This window comes from Thermobia domestica, chromosome 3 (assembly GCF_964235325.1).
Source record: "Thermobia domestica chromosome 3, izTheDome1.hap1.1, whole genome shotgun sequence".
Lineage (NCBI taxonomy): Eukaryota > Metazoa > Arthropoda > Insecta > Zygentoma > Lepismatidae > Thermobia > Thermobia domestica.
The window spans coordinates 122,139,956-122,152,956 of NC_137456.1; the positions used below are offsets into that span (position 1 = coordinate 122,139,956).

At 36.7% G+C, this 13,001-nt stretch overlaps 1 protein-coding gene across 5 annotated transcripts in view; it reads right to left on the reverse strand.

Annotated features, from left to right (window-relative positions):
• LOC145680688 (uncharacterized) overlaps positions 1-13,001 on the reverse strand; it is a 216,430-nt gene that overhangs the window by 107,802 nt on the left and 95,627 nt on the right. The window contains exon 4 of one of the 5 annotated variants that reach the window (XM_081751583.1): positions 9,977-11,531. The exons of the other annotated variants lie outside the window; for them this stretch is intronic. Within the exon in view, the coding sequence (XP_081607709.1) occupies positions 10,652-11,531 (880 nt within the window). The 3' untranslated portion in view covers positions 9,977-10,651. Of the gene's footprint in view, positions 1-9,976; positions 11,532-13,001 lie in introns of those variants that run through there. 5 annotated transcript variants of the gene reach the window in all.

The following is a 13,001-nucleotide window of genomic DNA, read 5'->3' on the forward strand; positions in this document are numbered from 1 at the left end:
GCAGTACAGGAGTAAATGGCAATGCTTTTCCTTATGCCCATTGTTGCCAAACTTAGCCTGAATTTTAGAAATAGTTTCTTTTACTAGGTATGAATAAATTATTGTAGAACATTGTATTCTCTATCAAATAATCTGTTTTTCTCACATCAAGAACAATTTTCAAGTATTGAAATAAATTGAAAGAGTAAAATCTTGCTAATGGCAAATTCTAACGTCGCGTTAAATATACCACGTCATAAGTTCGGAACTCTAAGAGATACAACGATGAAACTTATACAGCTATTAATACCATATTTGGTGCCAATGTTGGAAAAGTTTGCATTCAAAAAAACTTTTTGAATTTTAAAATAAAAAATAAAATGTAAGAGAAAGTGCATATACTATTGCAATGCAATATCTAAAAAGTTGACTAGTGAGAAACTTTTTTATTTTTCAGATTAGATGGGGGTGCAAAGCGAGAAAAATATTGAGAAAGATTGAAATTATTTTTAAAACAATTCGCAGGTCAATATCTTTCTTTATTTAGGTTTTATGACTTTTAGTGTTAAGCATCAACTTTCCAAGCCGCGCATCTGACCAGAAGAAAAGCAGTGATAAATCTTGCCGATGATATTTTCCTTATAATGTTTGTTTTAAAGTTGCTGATGTAGAATATTGTGCTATACCGATGAGTGTTTACTGTTGACGGTATGCGAGCACGAATCTACTGCTTAACGGAAGCATATTCGCAAAATCGAATCCTGGACCTCACCTACGATAAACATTGCGTCAACTCCACTCAATCTTACGTTCCACTGCTTACTTTGCTTGTTTTCCTTGAGTTGCACGCACGCAAGCACGTACACACACAAACAAACAGACACACACACACAGATATATATATATATATATATATATATATATATATATGACAAATATCTGTTAATAATAAATCTCCTCATTCCTGGTGATAAAAAGCTATTAGTTTTGTAATTGATTCATTATGGTTCGCATGTAGTTCTTAATGCTGTTTCAGATGCTGACAATTTTAACAATAAAAGTTGGTTTCGTTTGCAATTCCACTTCTCTTATTTACTTTGAATACACAGATGAAAATGACAAAAGCGTTCATAACAAATAACTTTATGAGCTCACAAAGCAGAATGAAAGGCCTCTTTATGCTTCCCTACCCCCATACTTCTTTAGGAAGCAGGGTTTGATAATTCTGTTTGCTTTTGTTTCCTCACCCAAGGATCTGGCTGTCACTATACGTGATTTAAAGTCACAACTTGCGCGTTTGTTTAGAACGGACATAATGGGTTTTCTTTTCATTCTTCTTCTGTTTCCAGACTGATAGAGGTGTCAGAAGTGAGTATAGATACCAGGGAGGTTCAGTTCCTATTCACCATTGCATTTGTCATAATCATCATCATCATCATATTTTATTGGCAGGCCACTTGCTGCAACTCAGAAGCTTCCACGATCCACGGTCTTCGGTTAACCTCTTCGTCTTCACGTATGATTTTTCTGTTTCGATATCGTCCAGTAATTGTAGTCTCTTTTCGTCCCCTCCCTCTGTTTCCTGCCACCATACCCTCTAGCACGTCCTTCATGATACAGTCTTAAAACATCGGAAGTGGGGAGAAGCCGCCTTCACAATATACTTTATGATGTAACTTGTTTGACAAATAGAATTGGATTAGCGAATATTTTGCTTACACAGACGAATGAGCGTTCTTGTACATCACATTTTCTCGTCACTTATCACTATCACCCTACTCCAGTTTTCACTCTTATCCAAATTCAGTAGCAGTATCTTACCCATTGCTATTCCTTAGTTTGCCGCACAATCGGTATAGGAAATTTGTGTGTGGAAGTGTTTAGTCTGCTAACACACAATTGTTAGACTGTTATTTCGTACCCTCTAATTCGCTGTTCTAAATGAATTTGCGCGAATGGAATGACAGAGTTGAAAATATATGAATTTAAGAAGGATTTATTTACAGACTCATCACTCTTTCTGTCTTTCTTGTTCTTTCTTCGAAATAAAACATACGGCGGAAGAAATGTGGCAACAGCGCGCTCCATTTACTCTGTACTGCAATCTAAGAGTGGGACGCTCTATAGGCATTTCTGGTACAAGACCCATTTCTTCCAGAAGTGCCAATCACGCCCCTATCAACAATCAGAACATCCTTTGGCTGCAGCCACTCTCTGAGTGCATTGTGTGCATCATTTTTTAAGATATGAGTGAGTATGTTAGCGTCATTGTTCTTTCAATCCGTGAAGTGAGGTCCACAGACATCCAAAATGTAACCTGTCGTCGTGACCAACATCATAGGCTTCACCAAAGGTCTTCCTTCGTGTAACGAGAATGATTGTCGCTGAAAGGAATAGTGGGAACTCTTCTGGATATAAATGTACGTGCCATCAGCAACAAGTATTGTAGTATCATTGCCGTCGTCGGGAATGAATAATCGTCGTGTTAAAGGCCTCGTATGGTTTTCAATAACCTGCGTTCTGGTGATGTGTTCCGTTTCAAGATATAGTGGAACAAAGCTCTGCATCAAAGCCTCACGTGCAGAGTGCACAGATGATATTCTTCGTTTTCTGACTTTGAATAATGTGGACAGAACACCATTCGAGAGACCCGTTCGAAGCTTTACAAATAACACTGCCAAACAAGTACGAGAGGATCTCTGTGTTGAGGAACGCATTTTGGCCTTTACTAGGTCATAAATAGTTAAAATCAGACATTGATATACCCATAAGAGTATAATAATCGGAGTCGGAAAGTCGTCTCGGTGAGTCGAAATCGATACCTTTCTGATATAGTTTATCAGACTTTCAATATCTTTCGCAGACATTGTTGTCTTCTCACTGACAGGGCGTATAGCTTGCAGAGCCTCCTCACGGAATACTGACTCCATAAGATGCGTTTTCCCGACGAAATATAGATTCCCGTTTCTGTAAAGGCCTGCGTTCGAGCTGCTTTTGGTACAGCCACTAAGTACACGGTTACTTACTTACACGCTTACGGGTACTTACGCTTACATATTATACAACAGCTATTAGAGTTGTGAAAACGAGGTATTGCTAACTCTATTTTAGGACTCTTACAGTTGGTGTCGACGGCAGTACTCGTAGATGCACGATCTCTTTGTACAACAGACGAAGGCATAGGAGTGCTTCGAGAACGAAGCACACGACATGCATATGATCTGCATTTCGAGCACAACTTCGCACCACTCTGTATATCGCAATTGTTAGAACTTCTCAGAATCGATATAATGTTTTTGTTAGAACAGGTACGAAAAGCCGTAGATTTTCTTTGCCAGGTTTTACAACAATCACACTGTCCCCGTTCGGCATTATGTCTTATTCAGTTCGTCAATATATGTTTGCACAAACAGTTGCAAACTCACGATTGATATCTGCACTTCTTACCTATGGTTTGATTGCGGCACAACACAACTGAACACTCCGATCGCAGCGCAGCAAATAGGGGAATGGAAACGTGTAATTCCAATAGTTGCCGCCAGTGGCGCTTATCTAGGTGCACAGGACGCAGACTCCACACTTCTACACCTTGACACACACACACGAGCTCGCGTATATCTGCCCCTTCAGGAAGGCCGCTGGGATCACAGGGACCACACCATTCGATATGCCCTATGATATTTACGTATTTCAATTTTGTTCCATTCATTTACCTTCCATGGTTTTCATACTACGGGTACTGGAGTTTCCGAACCATATCATGGCGGCCATTTTGAAACTGGTGCACAATATGAAACATCTTTTGGTACAGCGTTACTTAGTTTTCCAAGACCTTTCAAACGAGGTATTACTCGACCCATGTTCCCATTTGACATTTCAAAGTATCCCCCGTTACCCCCATTTACGGGGGGCGGGGAGGGGTACTTTTGAAGGAACTGGTTTTCCCCCTTAGCAATATATAACGTGTACTTCAAAAATTTCTTCTATGTTTTATCATTTTTCAGATATTTCCGTGGATTGATTAAAATGGCCTACCCTGTATAAGAGTTAGTTGGGTCGAGCGGAAAACGAATGAGAGAGTGTTAGAAATGGTGGGTGAGAAAAGAACACTTTTAGATATTATTAGGAAGAGGAAGAGAAACTGGTTGGGACATTGCCTAAGAAGAGATTGTATCATGAGGGACGTCCTAGAGGGTATGGTGGCGGGAAAGAGAGGGAGGGGGCGAAGGAGACTACAATTAATGGATGATATTAAAACAGAAAGATCATACGCGAAGACGAAAAGTTTAGCGGAGGACCGTGGAGCATGGAAGCTTCTCAGCTGCGGCAAGTGACCTGCCAATAAAGGCAGAATACCTATGATGATGATGATGTATATGGGGGGGTGTTTGTGGGTATGGGTATGTATTAGCTTGGATCGGATACATCAGGTAGCTATTGTTGGTAGTTGTTTTTCATCTTTCCCTCAGTATTGCAATATAACGTATCAATGAATTCCCATAGGTACTTCATTGACGCGTGGTATGTATGATTCTTCGATATATATATATTGCAGAATTTCATGCCATTCTGCGACTAGTTTTCCTGCTCGCACTTTTACTCATACCACTTTCAGAAATGACACACCTTCTCAATACTCCATAACGTGCTGTCTCTATTTTTGCTGCCCTACACACATCCGCGCAAACAATACATTTTCTTTATATATTTTATTGACATGCTGAGCATGTATTTTCAGTCACAATCGGTAAATAACATCAGAGCTGGAGTCTCCAGTTGAACTCGTACATTACAGCGTATAAACGGTAGTCATCGCTCTATACTCTCGCGCAATACATTTTGTTCTCTAATAGGTAGAAGGACACACTGAACCAAAATCAATTAGTACTCATATCAAAGGTTACACAGCGTTATATTATGACGAGTCAGATTTATTTTGGTTCATCGACTCCTTCTTCCTATAAGCCTCCATCAAAGACAGCAAACATTACAAAAATGTCGCAAAACGCTGAAAGGAACTCTTTTTGGGCACTCATTTCTATGACTTACTATTTTCTTTATCACGTATCTATTATCTTTACATATGCAACATATCTTCTAGTATATAAATACATTGCAAACTTGTCGGAATCGGGCACTTCATTTTTCCGTTGTCTGATGGGCGAAAAATGGCCCTTATCCGCCCACCTCCTTTGTTGACTACTCGAATGGTTTCTTCCGGAGTCGCATATTGAAATATGAATATGTATTGATAAGTGATACGTGTATTATCGTGACTATTATCAGTAGTGTTTGTATTGTTCATGTTGATTTCTTCAACTGAGTTAACGAAAAAGGTATTTAGTATGTCCGACGAAACAGGTACATTTTCCCCCTTTTGCTATTAAACTTTTTAATTATTTTGCAAGCATCTTTAAATTTATTTGTAGTTTTTTCAATACAATTTTGATTATAATACAATTTAGTTCTGCTTTGTACTTTTCTTCTTGCGTTGATATAACTTTGTTTTCAGTTGTTTCTCTTTTGTACGAATCATAATACGGCATTACTGCCTTTCTTATATTGGATAATTCTGGAGTGTACCACGAACTTTTATTGTATTTACTTGCTGTATTATCAAATTTAATTTTGACTGTTCTTTGAGGGAAACACATGTTATATCTATTCAAAAATGTTAAGAAATAATTGAATGCATCATTTGCATCAAAGCTTGCATATTTTGCAGCAATATATTGCAAAGGAGTTTTCCCATGTGAGCATTGTGATTAAAGTTTCTAGCTTATTTGGTGTGATTGACCTTGTTCGGACTAATTTTGTACAATCGTGATTATTTCCATACACATTTCTCATATATCTCTTTACCACTACCTATACTGAATCATGATCAGAATATACGAAAGGAACCACGCCAAGTATTTACTTCAATGTATCAGAAGTATCATCTAAACATGTGGTTCTCCTAATTCGTACCATAAAAATTAGACTATTTTAATAAATTTACAAGATCAATTACACTTCTTTTATCGGTAGTAACATCAAACTGAGAGTTCATATCACCTCCTATTATAATTTTATAGCTTTTCGTATTATTTAAGTATGTGAATACGAGTTCCAGATAGTTTAGGAATACATTAGTCTCCATCTTGGGACCTATATAATGATACGATTAATAGTTTTAAATTCTCTATGATTATCCTAGTTACTTCAACATTAATTTCCTCACATAAGAACTAACTCTAGCTTTTCACAAACTATTCATTACCCAGATTGTAGTCCCACCCCTTTTATGTTTTCGACTGTAACTATTTATTAATTTAAAAGCTTCTATACTGTAGTAATCAAGTTCATAATGCGAAAGCGAAGTGCTCACTTATACATAATACACTTGTAGAATTTTATTAAAAACTCCATGAGAATATCATTTTTGTCTTTCAGCCCTTGTACACTGAGACAGCATACATTAACTTCCAGAGTGTTATTTTACATAACTACATTACATGGACTTGGAGCATTATTTACATCCATAAATCATTCGAGTGCTCTTTGGGTTTCTTTCTTATTCTACGTCGTTCAGTGGTAATGCTTTCTACAGTTATCTGTGTACAGTTTTCAGAATGGATATATATATATACAAAAAAAAAAAAAAAAAAAAGACGAACGAAAGTTACAATTGCAAAGTGAGAAGAACAGATGGAAATAAGCAAACCTAATCACACCAGATGTACCGAAAACGTACGAAGAAGCAATGAGTTCACCATGTAGGGATCAATGGAAACAGGCAGTGGAAGAACAACTAGAATACTTAAGACAGCACAAGACATGAACCCTAGTACCGGAAGAAAAAATATGAAACGGAAGAAATAAATGGGTACATAGCGCAAAGGAAAATACGTTTGGCTCAATAAGCAGAAGAAAAACAAGATTAGTAGCCGTACGATTTGGACAAAAACAAGGAGTGGACTATAAAACTTTCTTTTCGCCAGTCATGAAGATGGAATCGCTGCGAATATTACTAAAATTGGCGGCACAATGTGAAGTAGAAGTCTCAAAGTATACAACGTGAAACCTGGCTATTTGTATGATGAACTCAAAAGATTTACATGGAGCAACTCGAAGGATTTACAAAAGGATCGTGTTAGATATAGGCTTTGAAACATTGGAGTTGATTCTTGTATCTATAAAATGCTAGTTAATGGATAATATATTTATATAGGAATGTACGTTGATGACTTTTAGTAATCGGTAAAGATACAAAGGTAATCGAAGCAACAATAGGGAAAATGCAAGAGAATATCGATCTCGTACAAGAAAGTTCCAACTTCACTAAATTTTTAGGTTTTGAAATAAGGAAACGCAAAGAGGGGTTTGAACTATCTCAGAAAGGGCATATTTGTAAATTGTTAGATATAAAATGCGTGACTAATATTGTTCAAACGCCGGCGAGTGTTAGTCAAGATTTGTATGAACAATTTAAACCTATACCCAAAAACATCTAGGAACGTTAGGATTATTAATGTAATTAGCTGTATGTATACGACCTAATATTTTTCAATGTCAGTTATCTGTCAAAATTTAACAGTGATCCAAGAGAAATACATCTGGCTGCTGTTAGGATAATTCTTAGGTACCTGAAATTACTGAAAATTATACTTCAATATATTGTACGAAAAATGCACATTATCGGACAGTTCTGATGCAACTTACAATTCAACACAGGAGAGTAAATAATTTAGCGAATATGCAATAACAACAGAAACTTCACTAGTTGCACGGAAGGGTAAACAATAATATTTAGTTGCCTTATCGACATGTGAAGTTGGGACCATTGCTCTCTGTGAAGCTGTGTGTAATATTAAGTGCATCAGGGAATATGTGAAACTGGTGTTACAGAATGTTTAGATGTGTGTGTTACGATAGAAACAGACAGTACAGCAGCAATAGATTGGGTACAAGTAAAAAGTATAAAGACCGAAACGAAGTACACCAACGGAAAGTACTATTTGGTTGAAGTAGACAATGGCAACATTTTACTGAGATATGTGAAATCGCAAGAGGTAGTATATTATATTTTAGCAAAAGTGGTAGATAGAAAGAAACCTGTAAAATGTAAATGGCAACACAATTGTATTACATTCTGGGTAAATACTGTGAAGAAAAAGTAGCCAGAACGGAGTACGTACGATTTGGCCATATTTCAGTTGAATTTTGTGGCAATACACTCGGTAAAGGTGTATGAAATAGAATATTTGATGTCTAGTTGTGGCCCAGAAATGTGAACTGTATTAAAATATTTTTGGTGTCTAAAATCTCACAATTTAAACCAATCGATCTACGACTAACACTTCATAATAACACTCCAAAATTTGTTTTTTCAATGTTTGTGATACTGCAGTGTTCTTAGTTCGCAACAATGTAGTATTGTAAGTTTTCGTTTAGTACGTAAGGCATGATTTAGCATAAGTGTCATGTGGTGTAACGTCATGCCAACACGGAACAAATTGCACGAGAAGCGCCATCTATAGGTCCTTGTAAAGTGTGTTTATCACAGTTTCTAGCCAGCTAGTTGTAGTGCAAGAGTGGATGCAGAATGAAGCGTGAAGAGTCAAAATACCTGAGCAAGGCGATAGGCAAATTTTTCCAGAGCCAAAACGGTAATCAAAAAGCAACTTTAGAGCATTTCCGGAAGCAAGGTGTGTCTGACAGGACAACCCAGAGAGCCACAAAACGTTTCGTGGATACTGGAAGCACTGATCTAAAGCCGTCATACCGACCGAAACCAAACACCAAGCTAGATGCAAGGCTCAAAAGACTATTGGTCCAAAATCCATCATGCTCAGAACGTGAGTTGGCAAAGCGCGTGGGAACGTCGCAATCTACAGTGAATCGAGCAAAAAAAGAGGCTTGGGATTGTCACTAGGAAGAAGCAGCATAAACCAAAGTACGTGAAAAATCAAGTGGAGCGAGTCAAAAGGGGCACAAAAAAAACTCTACAAGATGAGTGTTCCTAGTGGCGGAGAACATTTTTTTGTAATGGATGACGAAACATACGTGTTCGCGGATCCCAAAGAAACGACTGGAACTAAGTACTATAGCTTCGTTCCAGGACATGCTATCCCATACGAAGCTCGAGTGCAACAAAAAACGAAATTTCCAGCTAAATACTTGGTTTGGCAAACCATTTCTGAAGACTGTGATGTGTCTGAACCATTCATTACCACTGGTACCATGAACCAGGATATACATAGAGAAGAGTGCATCAAGAAACGGCTGTTGCCATTTTGGGGAAGAAGAGGACCATGGGTAATGTATTATTTTGGCCAGACCTGGCAACTTCACATTATGCGGGTACAGTGACCAAGCTTTTAGAGGACAACATCAACTTCGTTCCCAAAAACATTAACCCCCCAAATGTGCCCCAAAATCGACCTATCGAAAGATATTGGGCACTATGCAAGGCTGAATACAAGAAAAGGAAGACGCCTCCAAAGAATTTGAATGGTTGCAAGCGCGTGTGGGCAACCATTTCCAAGCGAGTGGCAGAAAAGTCCGGAAAAAGGCTGTTCATGAGGTTCCGCAGCAAGCTGGTGGAGACCTACAGGCATGGACCCATGTCAACCAAGTTGTAACATTTTCTTGCAGCGTTTTGTACCTTCTGTTCGTGCAAGAAAGAATAAATAGTTTATCGTGAGTATGGCGCTTTCTATCTTGATTACAATTTCGCGACACTTATGCTTAAGCACACCTTAGATTTGAAATATGTATCAACCTGACGTACTGCCATTTGAAGAAATAAACTTTATATTAGGTTGGAATGACTGTTAATCTAGGTTAATCTAGGTTGTATTGCAGTGCATGTCAAACAATGTCCTCTTGTCGATACTTTCATGGTACAAAATTTCCAAGTTTTACACCTATTAGTTACAAGGGTGTATCAAAATAAATAGTCCATCCTGTGTATATATAATTATCGAAAAGGAAAATAAATTACATTGTTATTTTATATATATATATATATATTTATTGTACTTATGGCTTTACATGTTCTACAGCCTGTTAATATTTCTATAAATAATGTAATGATTCTAGTGATGTAACAACTAAGGAATTACAGTCAATCAATAAAAATATAATACACTACTACTCATATAAGAAACTCTATATAGTATAATGCTCGTATGAACGCTGACATACCTATTCATGAAAATATCGACAAAAATATGCAATATAAATATCATTTACAATTTTATACGATGTTGTTACAAATTTTAGTAATAAGAAATATTCATTATCCTCTATGAGGTGTACAATTGTAGCAGGGTAACAAAAGTGAATGGCATTTCTCGATGTATTTCCACACAACAAATATTTGACGCGTAACACACTACTATTCAAAGACAAAGAACACAAGAAAAAATAACATTCCAGTGTTAATGGTTGAGAAATACATCAGCACCTTTGATAGATAACACTGACGCTATGGAGTTTAACTCTGCAAAATGATCTCTGATTCAAGTGATTTCTTTTACAAACGTCTGTCACTATAAACTTCTATTCATTTTTATTAAACACAAAGTAGAGTCAAGAATTATTAAGCCGAATCCTTTCTTATACAGACACATATATGGTTTCCCAAAATATACATGTAAAAGTGTTAATATTATCGTCACTGAATTCATGTGTGTGTAATTTTCATATGCTTTTTAAGCAATTTACTTCGAAGAAAAGCTTCCGGACATTTTTTGCATTTATAGGGTTTTTCGCCGTTGTGAATACGCAAGTGAACATACCAACTAGTGTAGAAGCTGAATTTCTTCTTGCACACTGAACACTGATAAGGTTTTTCGCCGGTGTGAAGGCGTGAATGAATAGATAAATAACTAAAAGAGCGGAATTTCTTCCCGCATACTGAACATTTGTAGCGCTTTTCCTCGTCGTGAGTGTTCATATGTAGTTTTAAACTGGAAGGTGTACTCAAAACTTTGTTACATATATGACACGTCGACGATTTCTCTCCGTGCTTTCGTTCACCTGTGTGAATTCGTAAATGGTTAGTCAAATTTCCAAGCGAGCCAAACGACTTCCCGCACACTGAACACTGATGTGGTGTTTTATCATGATGAATAGACATGTGTTCTTCCAACTTGTCCTTAGAAGGAAAAGCTATATTACACATTTGACAAACTAACTTTTCTTCATTTTGAATTCCTGAATTAGTCAACAACATGTTTCTACCAACACGTAAATCTTTTCTTCCGAAACGAGAGTATGCTCTTTTTCTCCCCTTTCTGGGTGTTATATATTTATTGTGATGCATCTGATGGGTAAGTAGAGCACGTCTCTTTGAAAATTCTTTGTTACATTTGTCGCAATGATACATATTCTTTATGCTACGCTTTTCAGAAACACATCTGAAATCCTGGTTTACTCTAAACATTGTGTCAGACATCAGGTCATTAGCAGATACCTTATTGGCTGAGAGCTGCTTTCTATTATCTGACTCATTAATACCAGCTTGTGTATTATTCAACTGAGAACTGTCACTTCTTTGTTTTCTGAAAGTAATTAAACAGAATTAACTAAGATGTTTATATCAAAAGAACATAATTAACAAATTAAATAAAGCGATAATTAGTGATTATCTTGACTGTAGTTTATGTATGTTGAAGGTTTTTAATACCTTACTCTTGATCGATTTCAACTCTAACCAATCAAAAAAATGTACGTCACGTTTATTAAGAAAGTTACCCAGGAAAGTGTTCAAATTGAGGGTGAGAAGAATTCATTCCCTTGTCCTGCTTATGTCAATCAAGTAATTGGCCCCACCGAAAAGCTTGAATAAAAGCACACATAATGTTTCATGAAAAACTGTGAATTTTAAGAAATGACAGTTGAACAAGTTAAAACAAACAAACAAACAAACAAAAAAAAAAACTAATGTTTCTTCCCTAATCTTATCCTCAAACAATATATCTCATATATCTCAAACAAAACCCGCTCTATCATGAAAATCGAAGAATTTTTACGATATTTACTATGAAGAAGGTTTCACGAACACTTCGTTCCTCTAAATCCGGAATGGTTGAATGCGACACATATTTTTAAAGAACCAGTCCTAATTAACCCGAGATTATTAACACTGCGTAAATTTTACGCATAGTCACTAAAATTTTAGTGTTATTTCCCACCGTGTAAGTGGTGGTTTATTTTTGCAGCGGGACAGCTTGCCACAGGTGCTTATTTTTTTAAGTTAGTGCGTCGATTTTACGCATGGTTAGTATTTATAGAAAAATGTTGTACGTATAGTTTACTCATGGTTAGTTTCAAGAGGTTATAAATAATACGTAATGTTTATGCAAGTATATGATTAACAGTGAATCTTTCTGCATAAAACAGGTGCAACATCCTCACATAAGTTGAAAAGCTATAATTATGATGCCTTTCCATTTTTCATTTTTTAGATTACCGAATGACTATCAGTGAGGAAGAACGAATAATTCGTATGCTTGATAAAATAGATGACGGTGATGGAAGCGAGGAGGATTGTCTTGAAAAACAATTTTGGACTGACGATAGTGATGTGGATCCGACTTACTACCAGCGAATCAGAAACTGAAAACATAACTGTGGAGAATATTCGTGAGACAGAGCGATCCATGAAGCAAAGTGTAGAAACTCGTGGCAATGCAAAGAAGAGGAAAATTTCTAAAGAAGACGAGTCTTCAAGTTCAAAACAATCGGATGGAGTGAGTCCTTCAATGGTTCTTTTCCTTGAGGAAGGGGCATCAATAGGTAAAAGTGGCTTTCGATGGGAAACTTCTCACACCAAATCCGATGGGAAAATTCCAAGTAAAAATATAGTTCACATTTGTCCTGGACCTACGAAAAAAGTAAATGCCGACCTTAAAGAGTGTTTTAATTTGTTTTTCACAGACGATATAATTAATGAAATAGTGACAAGAACAAATGAAGAAATTGAAATAAAAAGAAGGAAGTACCGAGTTAGTAATGCTACCATTAAAAAC